This window comes from Pelophylax lessonae, assembly GCF_965119305.1.
Source record: "Pelophylax lessonae genome assembly, chromosome: 10".
Lineage (NCBI taxonomy): Eukaryota > Metazoa > Chordata > Amphibia > Anura > Ranidae > Pelophylax > Pelophylax lessonae.
Genome location: NC_138777.1, coordinates 228,427,094 through 228,452,564, shown reverse-complemented (window position 1 = coordinate 228,452,564; position 25,471 = coordinate 228,427,094). Strand labels below are relative to the sequence as shown.

The window sequence follows — 25,471 nt, the reverse complement described above, 5'->3', positions numbered from 1 at the left end:
TACCTTTGGTCATAGCTGCACAGTTTGTTTTTATCTACAGATGCCCCTAACCTGCATAGGCAGTTTTTTTTGTGTAAAAGTGAATCAACCCTTTAATCATGTAACCATGAGTTCTGCTTAAGGTTTCCCGCACTCTGATAGGATAATTGGTAAGCATGCATCGACTCTTTCCCTTGAAAACACAACCGAGCGGAAATCTGTCTTGCTTTCTTGAAAATGGGAACATCAGCTTTTTTCTCGTCTCCGCTAACAGCATGTTATTATCCATCATTTCCCACACACAAACATTCTGCGGAGTGCTCCGGATTATAGGCATTGTGTTATGTATCATCTGAGTGACACCGCTCCCTAAATGAAACCCTGGAAAGGAAAGCGGAATTTTCGAAGGGCCAACATAGAAAAACAAAGAAGCGCTATACACATATTGTGAAGACATAATACTGACGTTATAGCTTTGTGTCTTCTTATAAGTGTCTAAAAAATTGTTTTTTCATTGAGCCTTTTATTTCAACTGAGCCTTAAAGCAGGACCTAAGGAATAACTGTGAGCTTCTCCAATGTGCATTGGAAGCTGCAGCAAGTCAGAAAGAGCCGGCCAAATTTCCAGGATGGAAGACATCCAGCACCATTTAGCTCTTTTCTTCTCAGCCTGACTGTCTCTGGCTCCTGTCATTTGCTGGATTTCAGTTTTTTTCAATCAGGGAGGAACAACATCACAGGTGGGCGTTACCTAGGATGATCTGCATGTAAATGTAACCTGTTTAGGAACACCCACCGTAATGGCGCTGACCAATCAAAATTAATCTTTCCTGGAAGCGCTGATGGAGAAAAGGGAGAAGAGAGGGGCTTTTTAAATTCCTGGACTGCTAGACCAGATTCGGGGGCACTAACAGTTCAGTATTCCCAGAGGAAAGTATAGCAGGGACCGAGGGGGGGGGGGTGTGTGTTGGGTGCAGTGCGGGGAGAGTGCCCAGTGTTACTTTTTTTCAGTGAAGGTAAACTAACCCTTTAAGTTGCTACACTCTCCCAGCTGCTAGAGTAGGGATGTGGCTCCTCCCACTGACACCAATGGTGTGGCACCATTTCTTCCACTGACACCAATGATGGGGCACCATTCCTACCACTAATACCAATGTTGGGGCACTATTCTTCCCACTGACACCAATGATGGGGCACTATTCCTCCCACTGACACCAATGATGGGGCACTATTCCTCCCACTGACAGCAATGATGGGGCACTATTCCTCCCACTGACACCAATGACGGGGCAGTATTCCTTCCACTGATACCAATGATGGGGTAAAATTTCTACCACTAATACCAATGCGGGGGCGCTATTCCTCCCACAGACACCAATGATGGGGCATCATTCCTCCCATAAACACCAATGATGGGGCACTATTCCTCCCACCGATACCAATGATGGGGCACCATTCTTCCCACTGATAACTGATACCAATGATGGGACACCATTCCTCTCACTGAAACCAATGATGGGGCACTATTCCTCCCTCTGATATCAATGATGAGGCATCATTGCTCCCACAGACATCAATGGTGTGGCACCATTCCTCCCACAGACACCAATGATGGGGCACCATTTCTCCCACAGACACCAATGATGGGGAACCATTCCTCCCACTATTACTAATGATGGGGCACTATTTCTCCAACTGATACCAATGATGGGGTATCATTCCTCCCACAGACACCAATGATGTGGCAAGGTTTCTCCCACTGATACCAATGATGGGGCACCATTCCTCCCACTGATACCAATGATGGGGCACCGTTTCTCCCACAGACAACAATGATGGTGCACCATTCCTCCCACTGACACCAATGATGGGGCACTATTCCTCCCATAGACACCAATGATGGGGCACCATTCCTCCCACTGATACCAATGATGGGGCACCGTTTCTCCCACTGACAACAATGATGGGGCACCATTCCTCCCACTGACACCAATGATGGGGCACTATTCCTCCCATAGACACCAATGATGGGGCACCATTCCTCCCACTGATACCAATAATGAGGCACTATTCCTCCCAATAAAACCAAGGATGGGGCATTGTTTACTCTCACTGATGTTGGGGCATTTTCTACTCCCACAGCCTGGCCCCCCTAAAGCCTAAAGAACAGTAAACTCACTCTTGATTTGAAAGTTTGGAGACCCCTGGAGTAGGGAATGGTTAGATCCTCTGTCCACTTTGTTTTGCCTTCTGTATCCTGCTGGGGAGAATTACTCTTTACTTCTCAGTCCCGGAGACAAAACAGGAAGAGAGAGGACATCTTTTCAGAATGACAAAAAATCCTTTCTTAGGTCCTTTTCACACGGGCCCCTCTGTCTTGTGGATTCCACTTGCTCAGCGGGGGATTTCTTCGCTGATCCCCGCTAAGCAGGCAGATGACAGGTCCTGTCCGTTTCGCCATGCAGAGCAGACACGGACACATCCTCGCTCTCCTCTATGGGGAAATTGGGTTGAAATGGACAGCTTGTCCATTTTTATCTGATCCTATCTGATCCAATCCGCTGTGCCCCCAATGCACCAGACACCACTGATCTACAGTCTTCTCTTCTCTTCTCTACAGTTCAATGTACAGAATCTACACAACATTCCTCAGCTCCAGAAGACAGGGTCGGGATCTGATGTTAGACACTGCACAGCATCTAGCAGGAAACTGAGTGTAACCTGAGACCTGAGTGGTAGGAATGGACACCCCCACCCCTTATACACTGTCTCATAGGGAAACATGCAGAGTTGAGGCTGTCAATCACCGCCCGTATGTTGGAAAGGGGGGGGGGGGCAGGGCCATCTCCAGGGATTGTTGAATGTTGGCACAGACTGTCGTGATTGACTCATATAGATAGCGGAGGAATAAGACAGCAGACAGGAATCACACTAGGTGATTTGGGTTTATGCAAGCACACACTATAGAAGGATATGCTTTGTTCATTTTTTTATTTCAGAGGTTTACAACCACTTTAACCACTTAAGCCCCGGAGGATTTTCCTGCTAAACGACCAGGGGGTATTTTGCGATTCGGCACTGCATGACTTTAACGGACAATTGCGCGGTCGTGCAACGCTGTACCTAAACGAATTTGACGTCCTTTTTTTCCCACAAACAGAGCTTTCTTTTGGTGGTATTTGATCACCTGTGCGATTTTTACTTTTTGCGCTATAAACAAAAAAAGAGCGTCAATTTTGCAAAAATAACTATATTTTTCACATTTTTTTATATGAAATTCCCCCCAAAAAAAATTTAAAAATCAAAATTTTTTAACATTATCAGCCAATTTTAATGTTTTATGCTACCTATGTTTGGTAAAAAAAAAAATCGCAAAAAGCGTATTTTATTGGTTTGCGCAAAAGTTATCGCGTTTACTAACAAAGGGAAAGATTTATGTCATTTTTGTTGTTTTTTTTTTTAACGCGTAATGGCGGCGATCTGCGATTTTTTTTGCGGTACTGCGACATTGCGGCGGACAGATCGGACCCTTGACTGAAATTTTTGACACTTTTGGGGTTACCAGTGACATTTCTACAGTAATCAGTGCTATATATATGCACTGTTACTGTAAAAATACACTGGCAGTGAAGGGGTTAACTTTATTTGGGAGGGAGGGGCTGTGTGTGTCCCTAGGGGCGTGCTTTCTACTGTGATTGGCTGTGGCTTGAGGTGTAAGGACACTGATCAACGGATCTACATAGTAGATCCGTCTGATCAGTGTTTTTACACCGAGGAGAATGACAGGTGGCTTGTTTACACAAGCCGCCTGACTTTCTCCCTCTCCCCCGCCGATCGCCGAGTGACCGGCGGACATCGGGTCCGCCAGTCACATGCGCGGGGGGGGTCCGTGACCGCGCGGGAGCGCGCCTCCGCGGGCGCGCGCTCGCTCCCCAGACCCTCCCAGGCTAGTGACGTTAATTAACGTCACTCTGCCTGGCAGGGGCTGACCGCCGCAGTAAATTTACTTGCGGCGGTCGGCAAGCGGTTAAGAATGGAACTAAGGAGCAAAGGGTTAAAAGTGAAGCTTTCCTTTCATGTTAATTATTATTAAAAGATCAGACCATTGAATCATCCTTCATAACCTTCCTCTTTGGGTCTGACTCTCTCTATGGATGCCACTAATTCCTTCTGAACTAATAAAGAGAATATTTTATAGATTAAACCGCAGCCTCCGCAGATCAAGCTGATGCATCTATTTAATACTCGAGCATGGATTTATCTTTGAGCGGGGGCAGGGAGGGAAAAATGGCATGCATTACCATATAATTTCTGATACTGAAGTCCTTTAAAGTCAAATTATAAAATTTTTCAGCTTTCCATAATTTATGACAAGATGATGAATATGTGAATTCAATCATCTTCACAAAAACGGAGTTGAAGCGAGAGTGACAGAACCTCTCCCCTCCACTTTACTTCACGGAGAACCTACAACTGCAAAATCCCTTGCTTGGAGTGGAGGTAAACCTTAACAGAAGGATATTTAGTATGCCAACGCATTGTATTGTATTGTAGACTATTTACTTTTTTTTTTAAAATAAAATGCTTCTTTCAACTTTTCCTTATCCCATGTTGCATCCTAGTGCTGGTGATCTTCTGTAGTCACTATGACGGGAGTCACTTTGGCTGGGGGGCTCGTGGAACCCAGATTACTTTAGAGAGGTCAGGAAACTCCTTGCCCAGCTTCCCCAGCATGGGCGTCCGCAGAACTTTTTTCAGGGGGGGGCAACATTTTAAGGTCACCCATGTTCCGCCCCTTTTCAACAATGTCATTATACCTATTTTGAGTATTTATTTTTAAAAAGCAAACAGCAGCAATTACAGTACAGTATTTATAAAGCCTCTAACATAAAAAGAAAAATTGATCCTGTTACCTTAAAGCATGTTATACAGCACAGTGCTTTGCTGTGTAATTTGGCCCCTTCTATGACCTAAAATACCTGGCTGATCCTGCCTGGCTATGTCCTCCCCTCTGTAAACTGACCACGGTATACCATGGTGGCTGAGCCCTGACACTGTTGTCAGTTTACCTGCCTCCGTCATCCTGTGTACCCCCTGTGTCTGTGTTTTATAAAAATAAGCCATTCTTTACAAGTTTTCAGAGCGCCACTCGTCGCTCATGTGACCCGCCGCCTCTCTCCTCCTCCCCTCCCGACTGACATCATTGAAGAATCCTCGGCCCCGCCCGCTGTAGGCAGCTGTCAGATGGGAGAGGAGAGAGCCGACCAGTCACGTGAGCGGTGCTGGACCCTCTGAACATTGGTAAAGAATGGCTTATTTTTTTAAAACAGATACACAGGCACACAGGATTATTAAACAGACCAGACAGGATGGTATAAAGTGGTTTAACAATCACTTGAAAGGGGAACTTGAGATTCCAGGGGGGGGGGGCATTTTCCCCCCTTGCCCCTACCTGCGGATGCCCATGCTACCCACAAAGGACCCTTGGACAATCCAGTCAGTCCAGCGCAGTCTCCAACACAAGCAGATATTTTAAGGAAAGCTGCAGATACAAAATTACTTTACAAATGACGTTATCATGTTATAGCATGGATGACATTTTAGTAAATGGGTTTGCATATACTTAAAGCAGTCTTTCTCAACCGCTTTACCCTGGAGGAACCCTTTAAAAACTTTTGAGGTCACTGACACCAGTGATGGAGCACAATTCCTTCTATTAATGCCAATGATGGGGCACTATTCTTCCCACTGACACCAATGATGGGGCACAACCCCCCCCCCCCCAAACACACACTGATACCAATGATGGGGCACTATTCCTTCTGCTGATACCAATGATGGGGCATAATTCCTCCCACTGATACCAATGATGGGGCACTATTCCTCCCACTGATAACAATGATGGGGAACTAATTCTCCCACTGATGCAAATGACGGGACACTATTCCTCCCACTGATACCAATGATGGGGCACTATTCCTCCCACTGACACCAATGATGGGGCACTATTCCTTCCGCTGATACCAATGATGGGGCATAATTCCTCCCACTGATACCAATGATGGGGCATTATTCCTCCCACTGACACCAATGATGGGGCACTATTCCTCCCACTGACACCAATGATGGGGCACTATTCCTCCCACTGATGCAAATGACAGGACACCATTCCTCCCACTGATACCAATGATGGGGCACTATTCCTCCCACTGATACCAATGATGGGGCACTATTCCTCCCACTGATACCAATGATGGGGCATTATTCCTCCCACTGATACCAATGATGGGGTATTATTCCTCCCACTGACACCAATGATGGGGCACTATTCCTCCCACTGACACCAATGATGGGGCACTATTCCTCCCACTGATGCAAATGACAGGACACTATTCCTCCCACTGATACCAATGATGGGGCATTATTCCTCCCACTGATACCAATGATGGGGTATTATTCCTCCCACTGACACCAATGATGGGGCACTATTCCTCCCACTGACACCAATGATGGGGCACTATTCCTCCCACTGATGCAAATGACAGGACACCATTCCTCCCACTGATACCAATGATGGGGCACTATTCCTCCCACTGATACCAATGATGGGGAACTAATTCTCCCACTGATGCAAATGACGGGACACTATTCCTCCCACTGATACCAATGATGGGGCACTATTCCTCCCACTGACACCAATGATGGGGCACTATTCCTTCCGCTGATACCAATGATGGGGCATAATTCCTCCCACTGATACCAATGATGGGGCATTATTCCTCCCACTGACACCAATGATGGGGCACTATTCCTCCCACTGACACCAATGATGGGGCACTATTCCTCCCACTGATGCAAATGACAGGACACCATTCCTCCCACTGATACCAATGATGGGGCACTATTCCTCCCACTGATACCAATGATGGGGCACTATTCCTCCCACTGATACCAATGATGGGGCATTATTCCTCCCACTGATACCAATGATGGGGTATTATTCCTCCCACTGACACCAATGATGGGGCACTATTCCTCCCACTGACACCAATGATGGGGCACTATTCCTCCCACTGATGCAAATGACAGGACACTATTCCTCCCACTGATACCAATGATGGGGCATTATTCCTCCCACTGATACCAATGATGGGGTATTATTCCTCCCACTGACACCAATGATGGGGCACTATTCCTCCCACTGACACCAATGATGGGGCACTATTCCTCCCACTGATGCAAATGACAGGACACCATTCCTCCCACTGATACCAATGATGGGGCACTATTCCTGCCACTGACACCAATGATGGGGCACTATTCCTTCCACTGATACCAATGATGGGGCACTATTCCTCCCACTGATACCAATGATTGGGCACTATTCCTCCCACTGATACCAATGATGGGGCACTATTCCTTCCACTGATACCAATGATGGGGCACTATTCCTCCCACTGATACCAATGATGGGACACTATTCCTCCAATTAATAACAGTGACAGGGAACTACTCCTCACGCTGACACCACACATGGCATCATTGGGCAGATATGAATTCTCCCCATTGGTATCCAGTGATGTAATCTCTGGGGACTGCTCATGGAACCCCTACAGTTCTGCCGAATCCAGGTTGAAAAACCCTGTTTTAGAGAAAACAGGTTCTGACTGGCATTCAAAAATTCAAAAGCATATTTGTAAACTATAGGTTTTAGATACACCTTAAATAACCTTGACACTTACCCATGAGGCCCATAAGCTTTACCCCCCACAGCGCAGTCCCTGTTGCAAAGGAATTCCAGACAGTGCCCACCACAGCGTACATCAGGATGGCTCCGATGTTATCAAAGAAGAGTCGACTGGGCATAAAGTATCCAGAGTCCAAGACAATGGGGGGCAACAGAAAGAGGAAAAATAGGCTTGGCTCCAGCTGGAACTCTGCCCTCTGGGCTATGGCCAGGACGATCCCTCCGAGAGCCAGACCAAGGATGATGAGGAGGCAGCTCTCAGGAACCACGGTCGTCACCTTCCTGGACAGGTGGAACACTGCAATGGACAACAACAAAAGGAATGTAAGGAAAGGCATTAAAGTATTGTTCATGCTTTACTTTTTTTTGTTTGTTTTCAGTCAGGTAAAGCATATATTAAAATATACCAAAAGCCAAAATGTAATTTTCCAATTTAGACAGAATAATGATGGGTTAACACCTATCATTCTTTTTGACATCTCTGTCCCATCCAAATGATTTCTCTTCACTTGCTGCTGTAAATACAATAAGTGAGAGGAAATTTCCCCTCTTAAACAGTTTTTACCAGAACAGGAGACCAATTTATAAAATGCCCCCCTATTTCTGTTCTGGAGTTCACATTTTGGATTCTCTATTACTTTTTGTCCCAGTAACAATGGTCACCACAACAAATAGAGAAGGCGACTATATGCAACAGAGAAACAGATAGCAATAAAAGCATGACACGGATTCCAACCCTTCACCTTAATCCAAAAAAAGCCTTTGAGTACACTTTAATATTAGACAGTCTTCTATCTAGCCACAAGGTGGAGCTCTAGTCTACGTTTCACACCATAAACATTGTATCCTTTTCAGCTGTGCTGTTTACAAAATAAATCATCACAGTAGCAATTCATCCCCTATTAAAAGGCTCAATAGGGCTCTCTGGACCAGTATCTGAACCTTTGACCTCTGCTGTGTCTGGCAGCTGTGTCTGCTTGCTGAGCCACAGCTCCCTGCCTGGTTTCTTTAGACTTGTGTCTTGGTTCTCCTGAACCTTGAACCCTTTGCTCCTCCCATTTACTTCCTATTTAAGCCATGTCTCAGCACTTCCTGTTTTCAAGATTATTGTGCTCTTTCCAGCCAATATCTTGCTTTTGTTACTCCTGCGGCGAAAGGAGATATATTTGCTACCACTTGTTACTGACCTTTGGCCTGCTCCTCAACTACGCTTCTGCTTGCTCCTAACCTGCGACCACTTGTTACTAACCTTTGGCTTGTTCATTGACTATGCTTCTGCTTGACCCTTGCCTACTATATCTGCTACTAGATACTAGATACTAGATACTATCAGCTGGGCTTCCATTATGCCCCCAATTACCTTTCAGGAGGGATGGGCCACCTCCAGGCTCACCTGCCCCCTATCTATCCATTAGCTTGCATGTGCTCCCACTGTGGAGACTCTTTAAAATTCATTAGAGTTAGGACTGCAGGTAACAGGGAGCCTTGACGTGGCCCTGCAGCTTTCACATGCGTTTGCAAATGTGTGCTAACTAAACCCCTGTATTGACGCAAACTGTTAGACAGGCCAATTTGGTTGGTAAGCAGACTGGTTGGCAAATTGAACTGGGAATTTTATCTTTGTTTGTTTCATATATCTGCTACTAGACCCAGGCTTTCTCACCTCCTGGTGGGGCTATGCCATCCAGAGGATCATGACTTGGTACTAACACGCAACAAAACCCATCCAAACATCAGGAGATCCTGCAACTGGGGTGAGCCTGTGTCCTTCGCCAGGGTGACCTGCTTGAATACTTATCCTGTTGGTTGGTGGGAGCTTCTCTACTGCTTTAGGCACTGGTCTCCGAGCCTGACCCCTGACCATGACAGGCTCATTTGGAGGTTAAAATCAGACAAAATTAGCTTTTATAGCATGTTGCATCTGCTGTGCTGACTCTTTAGCTAACCCATAGTGTTCTGGAAAACCTTTGTCATGTATTATATGTCACGGCGGTCACATGACCTTAAGCCCTGCCCTTCCTCCCGGCATGTAAAACCCCTTAAGGGGCCGGCACCCACTATCTCCAAAGGGTTAATAACATTCAATTACATTATGACTTATGTAGTAATTGTATATGCTATATTATTATTTTATTTGCTATTTTTTCCCTTTCGAAAATGGAGTTACCTTTTAATTTTCAGCACTCTCTGCCATGTTGCGGTTCTATAACCCCCGCGTCTAATGCAGCATAGCGGTGTAAATTTGCTCTGTGCAGCACTAATATATATATATTTGTATGAGTCATAGGATGTTCACATTGCGTAACCCACCCATGGAAACACTGCTGAGGTTTGCAAGATTCGGAAACATCAGGCAGAATCAGACCGGGAGCTTCGGCATGAAGGTTAAAGCGGCGTTCCACCCGTTTTGGTGTTTATTAAAAGTAAACAGCTATAAAAAGTGTATCTGCTGACGTTTAATAAACACGCACTCACCTGTCCCACGGCCGAGCGATGCGGCGGGTGGAAGCCTCCGTTCTCTCTCTCTTTTCCCCATCTCTAGTGTGGACACCCGGCTGTGACAGCTTGCGACTTCACAGCCGGGTGCGCACTGCACATGCCCGTCCTGAGTGGTTGGGCAATTTTCTGGGACCTGTGACGTGTCCCAGAAGATTGCAGGGAGGCAAGGGGAGAGGAAAACTACCGCTCGACCCGTCTAAGTATTCAAAATGCCATTTTTTTAAATCGGTGCCATTAGCAGCCAGGTAAACCAGAAGTGAGGCCGTGACTCCGGCTTCGACTCCAACCAGCCGGCGGGCGTTTTGACTGGTTGCTTGGGTCTCCTGGTGGGACGAGAGATCTGGGCAGAGCCCCAGAAGGCGGAGGGGGGGGGGGACGTCCTTTCCTGCTTGCTGGGATAATGGCCGAGCGGCTGCTGAGCCGCATCGACTGTTATCTCCTGAAAGCCGATCGCTGGCTCTAAAAAACGGTACCGGTACAACCACTTCTGCAAGTACGTCGGTTTGCGGGAAGTGGTTAATTTGTTTTTAATGTTCAAAGAAAACTCTCCCCCTATCAATGTCTCTGTGCTTTATTTTGTTGAGAAAACACTTCTAGCTGTGGCCATCTTGAGTAAGGGCAGATGATTAACCACTTCAATACTGGGCACTTTTACCCCCTTCCTGCCCAGCCCAATTTTCAGCTTTCAGCGCTGTCGCACTTTGAATGACAATTGCGCGGTCATGCAACACTGTACCCATAATACATTTTTATCGCTTTGTTCACACAACTACAGCTTTCTTTTGGTGGTATTTAATCACTACTGTTTTTTTTAATTTTTCGCTAAATAAATGAATAAAGACTGAAAAGTTTGAAAAATAGGCATTTTTTTTGGTTTCTGTTAAAAAAGTTTGCAAATAAATAATTGTTCTTCATAATTTTAGACCAAAATGTATTCTGCTACATTTATTTGGTGAAAATAACCCAAATCAGTGTATATTATTTAGCCCGTAGGAAAGTAAGGAGTCCACAAACTTTGGGATATACTGTATCTGAAATTTGATCAATCCTGATGTACTGACAGCCCACACGGGCTTTCTGATCCGGTCCGCCTCTCAGTTTTTCATGGATGCTCCATGCACCCTTATGGGGCAGCGGATGTCAGCAGAGACATCTCTGCTGACACCCGCTGCTATCCGATCCTGTCCGTGAAATCCGGATGGATGGAAACCCTATTTTCCATTCGGGTGGAGGATCGGATCGAATGAAAATGGACAGGCGGTCCGGTTTCATCCGATATCCCATAGAGGAAAGCGGGGATCTGACAGCTCTGTCTATGCAAAGTAAGCGGAGACGGAGCTGTCATCCGCCTGCTCAGCGGGGATCAGCGGATCGAGTCCGTCAGGCCCAAAAATGCCAGAACAGTACAAATATCCCCCAAATTACCCCTTTTTGGAAAGTAGACAGTCCAGGGTATTTAGTAAAAGGAGGCATAGCGAGTTTTTCGAAGTTGTATTTTTTTTTCATAATTTTTTGGAAAATGAAGACATTAAAAAATAAAAATTTCAACTTTTTTTTACATACTATCACCAGTGCAGTCCAGCGCCATCATTGTACTGTTCTGGCCAAAAATGCCAGAACAGTACAAATATCCCCCAAATTACCCCTTTTTGGAAAGTAGTCTGTCCAGGGTATTTAGTAAGAGGCATGGTAAGTTTTTTAAAGTTTTATTTTTTTTGTCATCATTTTTTGTAAAATTAAGACATTAAAAAAAAAAAAAAAAATTCTCAACTTTTTTTTTTTTTACATACTGTCACCAGAGCAGTACAGCGCTGTCATATACCTGGTGTGGTGGTGATCAGGGACACTGACTGTTGACAGTACAGACATTTTTTTCATTATATCATTTTTATTTTTATTTCTTTACAAATTTGCTCAACACACTGTGACCCGAGCAATATATTGTTACCATAGTAACATTGCACAACTCTGGGGAAGTGATCAGGATTGTTTTTTTTTTTTTTTAACACATTATGATTGCCTAAAGCAGTGAATTTCATTGAATTAGAATTTTGCATTTAACTGAATGAAAGGGTCTGGTATGGATTTTGGGGGGATCCCTCTCAGTCCTTTATTTTTTTTTACTGGCACTTTTTTTTTTTTTTTTAATTCAGCTGTCAGCGGGGAAACCTATTGACAGCTGATGACTGATCGGTTGTTAAGGACGCTACGGCCGGCTTCCCGGCCCCGCTCCTTAACAACCAATTTACACTGTGTTTAAATGGCCAAAGCTTTGCCCAATCAAGGCGCAGAATGCACTGTGCAGTGCTCAGTGCATTGCAGGTTTTTCGTCTGCCCGAACACCCTGCAAATTCAGGTGTTTGGCGAATGGCCAAACAAGCAAACTCATGCTCGGGCTGAGCCTTTCGCCCATCCTTAATCTTGAGTAAGGACAAATGAGTCAAATGAAGCATTTTCTTCCTGGAATCCATTTTCCCTTAGCTCAGGCTCGCAGGAAGGAGAGTGTGCTTAGTAGGGATCGACCGATATCGTTTTTTCATTGCCGATACCGATATTTTGGTCATCGCATATCGGTATAGGCCGATATGTACATTTAAAAAAAAATATTTTTTTTTGACAGGTACTCTTGTGGAGGGATCTGGGGGTCTAAAAGACCCCAAACCCCTCCTCTACCCTTAAAACCATTCAAAACGCCAAGTTTGGCTGTTTTGAATGCGGTCATTTTTTTTAAATCTGGCTCCGAGTACCCGTAAGTGATGTCATGACATGGAGACACGTTTAGAGCCGAATGCGGCTTTGATCGGGTCTTCGGCGGCTGTGCAGGCTGGTTGCCCAGGTCTCCCAGTGGGATGGGAGACCCGGGCGAGCTGCGGAGGGGGGGGGGGGGGGAGGGACGTCCCCTCCCGCTCCTTGTAAAGACAGCCAAGCGGCTTCTCAGCTGCATCAGTTGTCATTACAAGACAGCCGACTGTCAGCTATGGACGCCGGTACCAGGGTGATGCCTCTAGCTGCAGGCGTCACTCCGGTACAGCACTTTCCCGAAACATCGGTAATATCAGCCTTGGTGGCCGATTGCAATATATTGGGGAAAGTGCATATCGGCCCTCGATATATCGACTTTGCCGATAATCGGTCGATCCCTAGTGCTTAGCCCCTCCTCCTCTCCTGTCGACTCCTGGGATGTATGACATCATTTGCCTAGACCAGATACCAGGAAGTAACTGATGAAACAGGAAAAAAAAAAAGTTTTAAAAAAGTAAATATGATATACCTTCTATTTACTAATGCTAGCAGCATAATGAATAAAAATAGTCAATGCTGCTTGAGAGAGTGAAGTTCTGCTTTAGCACGTAGGCCGGAGAATGTAGCTGAAGTGTGGAATCATCACTAAAGATTACAGTATCTATTCTAATAACCGCAAATTAGTCGGCTTGCTTTATACAAGCAATGACGGCCCCCGCCAGCCCCTCCAGGGCTCTTCACACTCTACCCTCCTTTTTCAGCCCAATGTCATTACACCCCGCTTATGCACGAGCCACCCCCGACTCTGCAGCACGCGGCTCCTATTCTGAGTCGCCTAAGTGCTCGCTCTTACAGAACACAGCCGGGGAGGAATAAATAGTACTCCAGCTTGCTGAATGTGCACCATGGTAACACTTGCTGTTCAAGGACATCTTTATCGTTCTCATCAATCCAACTCCAGGAAAGAGGGAGATAGAGATTGCACATTATAGTTATACACACTGCAATTTTTTTTTTTTTCCGATGGCAGCAGATTGTTAGTTATTATTGTAATGTTCACTTTAACAACTTACGGACTGCCCGCCGCAGTTATACTGCCGCAGGCTGGCCCTCCTGCGCAAACCGCCGTAGGTATACGTCGGTCGCCGCCTGCAGCTAGGGGGCGAACGTGCTCCCGCCCCCACTCGGCAGCGGGGGCTCCGATGTACGGGTCAGGCGGCTCCAAATGCCGCCTGACCCCCGCGATCGATCCCCCCTGACAGAGAAGAACGGTCAGCTGTTGTAAACACAGCTGACCATTCTTCTCCCTGGAATGATCACAGAGCTCCTGTGATCCTTCTATATAGGATCACAGGTCTCTATGATCACTTCACAAGCCACGCCCCCATACAGTTAGAATCACACCCCCTAGGTAAACACATTTAACCCTTTGATCACCCACAGTGTTAACCCCTTCCCTGCCAGTGTCATTATTACAGTAACAGAGCATATATTTAGCACTGATTACTGTAGTAATGTCACTGGTCCCCCCAAAAGTGTCAAAATGTCAGTCAGGGGTCCGATCTGTCCACCGCAATGTCGCAGTCCCGCTAAAAATCACAGATCGCCGCCATTACTAGTAAAAAATAATAAAAAAAAAAAAATGACATAAATCATTCCCCTAGTTTGTAGACGCGATAACTGTTGCGCAAACCAATCAAAATACGCTTTTTTTTTTTACCAAAAATACAGTGCCTTGCGAAAGTATTCGGCCCCCTTAAACTTTGCGACCTTTTGCCACATTTCAGGCTTCAAACATAAAGATATAAAACTGTATTTTTTTTGTGAAGAATCAACAACAAGTGGGACACAATCATGAAGTGGAACAAAATTTATTGGATATTTCAAACTTTGTTAACAAATAAAAAACTGAAAAATTGGGCGTGCAAAATTATTCAGCCCCTTTACTTTCAGTGCAGCAAACTCTCTCCAGAAGTTCAGTGAGGATCTCTGAATGATCCAATGTTGACCTAAATTACTAATGATGATAAATAGAATCCACCTGTGTGTAATCAAGTCTCCGTATAAATGCACCTGCACTGTGATAGTCTCAGAGGTCCGTTTAAAGCGCAGAGAGCATCATGAAGAACAAGGAACACACCAGGCAGGTCCGAGATACTGCTGTGGAGAAGTTTAAAGCCGGATTTGGATACAAAAAGATTTCCCAAGCTTTAAACATCCCAAGGAGCACTGTGCAAGCGATAATATTGAAATGGAAGGAGTATCAGACCACTGCAAATCTACGAAGACCTGGCCGTCCCTCTAAACTTTCAGCTCATACAAGGAGAAGACTGATCAGAGATGCAGCCAAGAGGCCCATGATCACTCTGGATGAACTGCAGAGATCTACAGCTGAGGTGGGAGACTCTGTCCATAGGACAACAATCAGTCGTATACTGCACAAATCTGGCCTTTATGGAAGAGTGGCAAGAAGAAAGCCATTTCTTAAAGATATCCATAAAAAGTGTCGTTTAAAATTTGCCACAAGCCACCTGGGAGACACCAAACATGTGGAAGAAGGGGCTCTGCTCAGATGAAACCAAAATCAAACTCTTTGGCAACAATGCAAAACGTTATGTTTGGCGTAAAAGCAACACAGCTCATCACCCTGAACACACCATCCCCACTGTCAAACATGGTGGTGGCAGCATCATGGTTTGGGCCTGCTTTTCTTCAGCAGGGACAGGGAAGATGGTTAAAATTGATGGGAAGATGGATGGAGCCAAATACAGGACCATTCTGGAAGAAAACCTGATGGAGTCTGCAAAAGACCTGAGACTGGGACAGAGATTTGTCTTCCAACAAGACAATGATCCAAAACATAAAGCAAAGTCTACAATGGAATGGTTCACAAATAAACATATCCAAGTGTTAGAATGGCCAAGTCAAAGTCCAGACCTGAATCCAATCGAGAATCTGTGGAAAGAACTGAAAACTGCTGTTCACAAACGCTCTCCATCCAACCTCACTGAGCTCGAGCTGTTTTGCAAGGAGGAATGGGCATAAATTTCAGTCTCTCGATGTGCAAAACTGGTAGAGACATACCCCAAGCGACTTACAGCTGTAATCGCAGCAAAAGGTGGCGCTACAAAGTATTAACTTAAGGGGGCTGAATAATTTTGCACGCCCAATTTTTCAGTTTTTTATTTGTTAAAAAAGTTCGAAATATCCAATAAATTTCGTTCCACTTCATGATTGTGTCCCACTTGTTGATTCGTCACAAAAAATTACAGTTCTATACCTTTATGTTTGAAGCCTGAAATGTGGCAAAAGGTCGAAAAGTTCAAGGGGGTTGAATACTTTTGCAAGGCACTGTATGTAGCAGAAAACAAATTGGCCTCAAGGGATGAAAAAATTAGATTTTAACATTTTTTTTGGGGGGGATGTTATATAGCAGAATGTGAAAAATATTGAAAGAAAGCTCTATTTTTGGGGGAAAAAAGGACATTAATTGTATTTAGGTACAGTGTCGCATGACCGCGCAATGGCCCATTAAAGTAATGCAGTGCCAAATCGCAATAAATGGCCTGATCATTAAAGGGGCAAATCCTTCCGGTCCAGAACTGGTTAACGAATCTAAACGAAACAAATTTTTTCGTCATGCGCATATCTACTGTCTGTTTTGACCCCATAAATGGCAGAACACTGTGCAGCAACTGTGTGCCTAGTGCACATTTCCAGGCCAGTTGCGGCGTGGCCCCATTTGTTTGAATGGGTCAACAAGGGGTATAATTCCTGCCACAGCTGAAGCATGTATACTGGTCGCTCCCTTTTCAGCTAAAGGGGGAGCAGTTGAGCAGTGGTTTTTACTAGCCCCCAACCACTAGAGAAAATGAGCCCAAACTAACTGGATCAAGGGGGTGAAATGTGCCCGGGATCGATTAAAACTCCCAGTGTGAATGCACCCGTAGGGCCGGTTTACACCACAATTTCTGCGTTCCAGGTGCATCTTTGCATGCATATTTCTGATGCAATCTAGTGCGCTTTTTTCCCTCTTTTTCCTCATCTTAATTGAGGACATGTGTGTTTTCGATGCGTTTTGCTGCATTCCAGATGCGTTCCATACAGAAAAAAATGCAAAATATTCCACTTTTGTTGTCTGCACTGTAATGCACTGCACTGGTGTGAACAATGGCCATTGGAATACAAAGAGAACACTGTCCATGCGTTTTTGATGCAGAATAAAAACGTGCTGGACTGCATCTGGTGTGGACCAGCCTTTACAAAGTCCATTGTTTTCAAAGAGTCGGCCCTGACTGATAGACCTGCATTGGGTTAAACCACTGTGCAGCCTTACTAAGCTAAAAGCAGACCCTCCATGCGTAACAAGTATGTATGGTTGCCCCCCCTATTATGTCATTACATAATTACAAACTATACAGTCACCTCACATATAGTGCCAATTAATGCTGTTCCCGTAAAGAATAAAGTGAATACTAACATCTCGCTGCTCCACTGAATAGAAATGCTGCATTGAAGTTTCTCCAGAAACTGATGCTGAGTGTTCATCTCTTGGTTTCTGCCAAACATCTGTTGTTCCTTACATCACCCCATACATTAATTTCTTTAGCATAACCCTGTCTGCCCTAAAGTGAACTTGTATTCAGACTATGCCCAGTAAAGTATTTACATATTCTGAACAATCAGTAAAAGCACTTTTAAAACAAGCCCCCATTCACCACTGCAGCTAAAGGCATGGTGGAGAAACTCATCTTCAAAGTTCACAACAGAGGCACAGAAATCTTAGCTCTTTTCTGTGGAGAGCAGCATCTTGGCAAAACTCTAATGTAAACACACGGGGGGGGGTGTTTTTAAGAGGCACAGTGAGAGGCTGGGTATAAAATTCTATGCCAGGGCAACCTCCGGTACCAGGTATAGCCTGCCATACAAGTGAATGACTCAATACAGCCATACTCTTGGAAATGTCAATGCCTCCCCTTCATGCATTGGCATTTATCTGTGCATACACCTATAATGTATATTCTGAACACTAAACTTCTATGCATGGGTAAACGCTGCTGATGGGCTGTACATGGAACCCAAGGCATGGGAAAACACCTTTCAGCCTCTCACTGTCTATATGCATTAAGTCTAAGCTGTAAGAAACTGACCGAAGCCCGACTTTATTGTCTTTATTGTGAAATTTAAAAATGAAGTACTTTACAGTACAAGCAGCTAGATAGGTCATTGATAGCTTGATTTAGCTCTTTGACTGCTTTGTACTGTAGACCAAAAAGGAGTACCGTGATAAGCATGCCATCATCCCCATAGAACTATAGAAGAAAACAAATTTAGGGACCAAGAGAGGTCCCAAAGAGCGGGACTATACCGGCATGTGAATGGTTGTAGGGATGCAAACACAACAACACTATATAAAATACATATTCATTTTATTACAAAAGGATAAAAAGCCACATATGATATCACATAACGAAAAGACACATACAAAGATAAATTTTGTTTGGGTAAAGTGTCGCACGACCGCGTAATTGTCAGTTAAAATAATGCAGTGCCGTATCGCAATAAAATGGCCTGGTCATGAAAGGGGGGGGGGGTAAATCTTCCAGAGATAAAATGGTTAATTTCTATAGTGTGAACTACTTCGCAGTACACACAGCTAGACGGGTCATTTAAAGCGAAACTTCACCCCTAAAGGCAAGTTCTGCTTTTCTGCCTTCTCTGCCAATTTCATCTTTAAAACACCTTTTTTTTTCTGGGTAGCGGGTACCTGGTTTTGACAGGTACATGCACCCACTACGACTACAGTAGTTTCCTCCTCCTGAAGCTTTCTGGGACACATCACAGGTTCCAGGAGGCTTTGGGACCATTCACAAGGTGCATTGCGGCTCATGCATGCGCAGTGGGAAGCCGGCTGTGAAGCTGTATACAATGTACTATATAATGGACACTGTTTATATACAATGTATTATATATTAGATTCTGTATGTAAAAAATGTATTATATATTGGATCCTGTATGTATACAATGTATTTTTCTGATGAATCCTGTATGTATACAGTGTATAATGGATCTTGTATGTATGTATACAGTACATGTATTATATATATATTAGATTCTGTATGTATACATTGTACTACATAATCAATCCTGTATGTATAGAATGCATTATAAAATGTATCCTGTATGTATACAATGTATTATTTAATGAATCCTGTATGTATACAATGTATTATATATTGTATCCTGTATGTATACAGTGTATTATATAATGGATCCTGTATGTATACAGTGTATTATATAATGGATCCTGTATGTATACAATGTATTACATAATCAATCCTGTATATATAAAATGCATTATAAAATGGATCCTGTATGTATACAATGTATTATTTATTGAATCCTGTATGTATACAATGTATTATATATTGTATCCTGTATGTATACAATGTATTATATAATGGATCCTGTATGTATACAATGTATTATTTATTGAATCCAGTATGTATACAATGTATTATATAATGGATCCTGTATGTATACACTGTATTTTTAAGATGAATTCTGTATGTATACAATGTACTGTGTTATATAATGGATCCTGTATGTATACAATCTATTATATGATGAATCCTGTATGTATACAATGTATTATATAATGGATCCTGTATGTATACAATGTATTATATAACAGATCCTGTATGTATACAGTGTATTATATAATGGATCCTGTATGTAAACAATGTATTATATAACAGATCCTGTATGTATACAATGTATTATATAACGGATCCTGTATGTATACAATGTATTATATAACGGATCCTGTATGTATACAATGTATTATATAATGGATCCTGTATGTATACAATGTATTATATAACAGATCCTGTATGTATACAGTGTATTATATAATGGATCCTGTATGTAAACAATGTATTATATAACAGATCCTGTATGTATACAATGTATTATATAATGGATCCTGTATGTATACAGTGTATTATATAATGGATCCTGTATGTATACAGTGTATTATATAATGGATCCTGTATGTAAACAATGTATTATATATTGAATCCTGTATGCATACAAAGTAATATATAATATATCCTGTATGTATTCAATGTGTTATATAATGGTTCTGTATGTATACAATAAGTTATATATTGGATTCTGTATGTATTCAATGTATTATATAATATATCCTCTATGTATACAACGTATTATATAATATATCCTCTATATATACAATGTGTTATATAATGGATTCTGTATGAATACAATATATTATATAATATATCCTCTATGTATACAAAATATATTTTTCTCCATTCAGAGGAGAAAGAAAACGCATGGGCAGGCTGCACAATGATTGATCACTATTGTAGCCAATCAGAAACTATCATAGCGACCAGGTGATTGGGAACTGGGAGTCCTGGTTCCTGATCATTAGTACGAGACCCAGGATTCTGAGTGAGAAGCCCAAACTCTATGCTGGAAGCACTGATGTGTACAGGCGGCAGAAAGGGCTTCAAAATCTGAATCCACTAAGTGGCTGCGGATCCAAGTTTTTTTGCTTCCCATCCTGGTGCCATAAGGCAGCTGGCTAAACAGCCTTTTGCTGGAGCTGGCCCTGCCTTCACCCGCAGCTAAGGCCCCGATCATATGGGGCATATGAATCTGTGCCCCGTGCACCCACACCAATGTCACATTGGGAGCAGTAGCTGTGTCTGTGCAGTCATATGATTGCCTGCATGGGGTATAGGACACCTTTGCATCTATGTGCAGGTAAACACGGCCTTCACATGGTAAGCTTGGACAACATCCGCTTATATTCCCGCAATATTTGCTATTAAGTGCCTGTAGTGCAATTCAAGAGGCAGTTACCAGCGCATGTTGTAAATCGGGTTGTTGTATCAGGATGTGTTTTTTGGCTCAAATCACATGGTCTGCAATGACTAGTGCTGTCCTGAACACACAAACACTTGTGTAGACCGCACAGATTACAGAGGTAGGGTGTGTAGAGTGCACAAATTACAGAGGTAGGGTGTGTAGAGCGCACAAATTACAGAGGTAGAGTGGACAGAGCGCACAGATTACAGAGGTAGGGTGGGTAGAGCGCACAGATTACAGAGGTAGGGTGGGTAGAGCGCACAGATTACAGAGGTAGGGTGGGTAGAGCGCACAGATTACAGAGGCAGTGTGGGAAGAGCGCACAGATTACAGAGGTAGGGTGTGTAGAGCGCACAAATTACAGAGGTAGGGTGAGTAGAGCGCACAGATTACAGAGGTAGGGTGTGTAGAGCGCACAGATTACAGAAGTAGGGTGGGTAGAGCGCACAAATTACAGAGGTAGGGTGTGTAGTGCGCACAGATACCAGAGGTAGGGTGTGTAGAGCGCACAGATTACAGAGGTAGGGTGTGTAGAGCGCACAGATTACAGAGGTAGGGTGAGTAGAGCGCACAGATTACAGAGGTAGGGTGTGTAGAGCACACAGATTACAGAGGTAGGGTGATTAGAGCGCACCAATTACAGAGGTAGGGTGGGTAGAGCGCACCGATTACAGAGGTAGGGTGCGTAGAGCGCACAGATTACAGAGGTAGGGTGTGTAGAGCACACAGATTACAAAGGTAGAGTGGACAGAGCGCACAGATTACAGAGGAAGGGTGTGTAGAGCGCACAGATTACAGAGGTAGGGTGTGTAGAGCACACAGATTACAGAGGTAGAGTGGACAGAGCGCACAGATTACAGAGGTAGGGTGGGTAGAGCGCACAGATTACAGAGGTAGGGTGGGTAGAGCGCACAGATTACAGAGGTAGGGTGGGTAGAGCGCACAGATTACAGAGGTAGGGTGGGTAGAGCGCACAGATTACAGAGGTAGGGTGGGCAGAGCGCGCGGATTACAGAGGTAGGGTGGGAAGAGCGCACAGATTACAGAGGTAGGATGGGTAGAGCGCACAGATTACAGAGGTAGGGTGGGTAGAGCCCACATATTACAGAGGTAGGGAGGGTGGAGCACACAGATTACAGAGGTAGGGTGGGTAGAGCGCACAGTTTACAGAGGTAGAGTGGGTAAAGTGCACAAAATACAGAGGTAGAGTGGGTAGAGCGCACAGATTACAGAGGTAGAGTGGGTAGAGCGTACAGATTACAGAGGTAGGGTGTGTAGAGCACACAGATTACAGAGGTAGGGTGGGTGGAGCGCACAGATTACAGAGGTAGGGTGTGTAGAGCGCACAGATTACAGAGGTAGGGTGTGTAGAGCGCACAGATTACAGAGGTAGGGTGGGAAGAGCGCACAGATTACAGAGGTAGGGTGGGAAGAGCGCACAGATTACAGAGGTAGGGTGGGTAGAGCGCACAGATTACAGAGGTAGGGTGGGTAGAGCGCACAGATTACAGAGGTAGGGTGGGTAGAGTGCACAGATTACAGAGGTAGGGTGGGTAGAGCGCACAGATTACAGAGGTAGGGTGGGTAGAGCGCACAGATTACAGAGGTAGGGTGGGTAGAGCGCACAGATTACAGAGGTAGGGTGGGTGGAAGGTCAGGTGAAGGAGGCAGATCACTATAGATCGGCACAGGGATGAGATCAGGTAGGAATGGATAAAGAGATTTAAACATACACTGAAGAAGAATGGCCGAATGGAGATAAAAATAGATTAAAGAACTGCGCTCTGAGAGCGAATGAAACTGATCAGAATATGAAATAAATAATGTCACTACTCTACTATGGGCTCTGCTTAGATATACTGTATAGAGCTGCTACTGTATACATTTTGCCAAAGAAAGCTAAAGCACGGGCAGAAAACCCAAACACACACGGTGGAGCCTAACCCAGACCCCGGTGCTGCAAGGCAAAAGTGCTGACCATGTACAGAGGTTGGGGAATGGTGAAATAATAGGTAAAATGAATGCACTGCTATGGGGATAACTCAAGGACTAAGTGATAAATTGGGAACTGCTGCTACCAGGTATTGCTCATACTAACAAAGTGTTCAGTGCAAGATAGAGAATAATAGGGGGCATAGAAATAAAATAAATATACAGAGAGGGCACAGTACAGGGCACAATGAGAGGGCACAGTACAGAGTACAGTATGAGGGCACAGTTTGGGGTACAATCAAGGGACACAATACAAAGTACAGGGCACAGTGAGAGGGCACAGTACAGGGTATGAGTGGGCACAGTACAGAGTACAGGGCACAGTGAGAGGGCACAGTACGGGTACAGGCTAGAGTGAGAGGGCACAGTACAGGGCACAATGAGAGGGCACAGTACAGAGTACAGTATGAGGGCACAGTTTTGGGTACAATGAGAGGGCACAATACAGAGTACAGGGCACAGTACAGCGTACAGGCTACAGTGAGAGGGCACAGTACAGGGTACAGTGAGAGGGCACAGAATAGGGCACAGTACAGGGTACAATTAAAAGGGAACAGTACAGGGTACAGTATATGGCAAAGTAGAGGGTACAGTACAGTAAGAGGGCACATTACAGGGTACAATGAGAAGGCACAGAACAGGGAATAGTGAAGGGAGGCACAGAACAGGGTACAACGAGAGGGCACAGTACAAGTTGCAGTTATGGGGTACAATATAGGGCAAAATACAAGTTACATTAAGAGGACATATTACAGGGTACAATTAGAGGGCACAGTACATGGTACAATGAGAGATTACAGGATACGATGACAGGGCACAGTACAGGGTACAATGACAGGGCACAGTACAGGGTACAGTGAGAGCGTACAGGGTACAACGAGAGGGCACAGTAAAGAGTACAATGAGAGGGCATAGTACAGGGTACAATGAGAGATTACAGGGTATTATTAGAGGGCACCGTACAGGGTACAATGAGAGGGCACAGTACAGTGTACATTATGAGGGTACAGTGCAAGGTACAGTGAGAGGGCACAGTACAGGGTACAGTGTAGGGTACAGTACAGGGTATAGTGAGAGGGCACAGTGCAAGATACAGTGAAAGGGCACAGTACAGGGTACAATGAGAGGGCACAGTATGGGGTACAGTATGAGGGCACAATATGGGATAAAGTGAGAGGAAACAGTACATATGAGGGCACCGGCACAGTACAGGGTACAGTGAGAGGGCACAGTAAGGAGTACAGTCAGAGGGCACAGTAAGGGGTATAGTATGGGGTACAGTATGAGGGCACAGCACGGGGTACATTATGAGGGCCCAATATGGGGTACAGTGAGAGGGCACAGTATGAGGTACAGTATAGGGTACAGTACAGGGTGCAGTATGAGGACACAGTAGGGGGTACAGTGAGAGGGCACAGTACGGGGTACAGTGAGAGGGCACAGTATGAGGTACAGTATGGGGTACAGTACAGGGTATAGTGAGAGGGCACAGTGCAAGATACAGTGAAAGGGCACAGTACAGGGTACAATGAGAGGGCACAATATGGGGTACAGTATAAGGGCACAATATGGGATAAAGTGAGAGGAAACAGTACGGGGTACAGTATGAGGGCACTGGCACAGTACAGGGTACAGTGAGAGGGCACAGTAAGGAGTACAATGAGAGGGCACAGTAAGGGGTACAGTGAGAGGGCACAGTAAGGGGTATAGTATGGGGTACAGTATGAGGGCACAGCACGGGGTACATTATGAGGGTCCAATATGGGGTACAGTGAGAGGGCAAAGTATGAGGTACAGTATGGGGGTACAGTACGGGGTGCAGTATGAGGACACAGTAGGGGGTACAGTGAGAGGGCACAGTACTGGGTACAGTGAGAGGGCACAGTACAGGGTACAGTGAGAGGGCACAGTACGAGGTACAGTATGGGGTACAGTACAGGGTACAGTGAGAGGGCACAGTAAGGGGTACTGTGAGGGGGCACAGTAAGGGGTACTGTGAGGGGGCACAGTAAGGGGTACAGTAAGTGGGCAAAGTACTGGGTACAGTGAAAAGGCACAGTACCGGGTACAGTAAGAGGGCACAGTACATGGCACAGTGAGAGGGTACAGTGAGAGGGCGCAGTACAGGGTACAGTGAGAGGGTGCAGTACAGGGTACAGTGCGAGGTACAGTATGAGGGCGCAGTACAGGGTACAGTGAGAGGGTGCAGTACGAGGTATAGTATGAGGGCGCAGTATAGGGTACAGTGAGAGGGCACAGTATGGGGTACAGTGAGAGGGTGCAGTACAGGGTACAGTACGAGGTATAGTATGAGAGCGCAGTACAGGGCACAGTGAGAGAGCACAGTACGGGGTACACTATGAGGGAGCAGTACAGGGTGCAGTGAGAGGGCGCAGTACAGGGTACAGTATGAGGGTGCAGTACGAGGAACAGTATGAGGGCACAGTACAGGTTACTGTGAGAGGGCACAGTACAGGGCACAGTAAGAGGGTACAGTGAGAGGGTGCAGCATAGGGTACAGTGCGAGGTACAGTATGAGGGCGCAGTACGGGGTACAGTGAGAGGGCGCAGTACAGGGTACAGTGAGAGGGCACAGTGCGGGGTACACTATGAGGGA

General features: G+C 44.9%; 1 protein-coding gene across 1 annotated transcript in view; it reads right to left on the bottom strand.

Moving 5' to 3' along the window:
• SLC9A5 (solute carrier family 9 member A5) overlaps positions 1 to 25,471 on the bottom strand; it is a 139,121-nt gene that overhangs the window by 109,222 nt on the left and 4,428 nt on the right. The window contains exon 2 of the mRNA XM_082270038.1: positions 7,721 to 8,023. Coding sequence (XP_082126164.1) covers positions 7,721 to 8,023 — 303 coding nt within the window. The remainder of the gene's footprint in view (positions 1 to 7,720; positions 8,024 to 25,471) is intronic.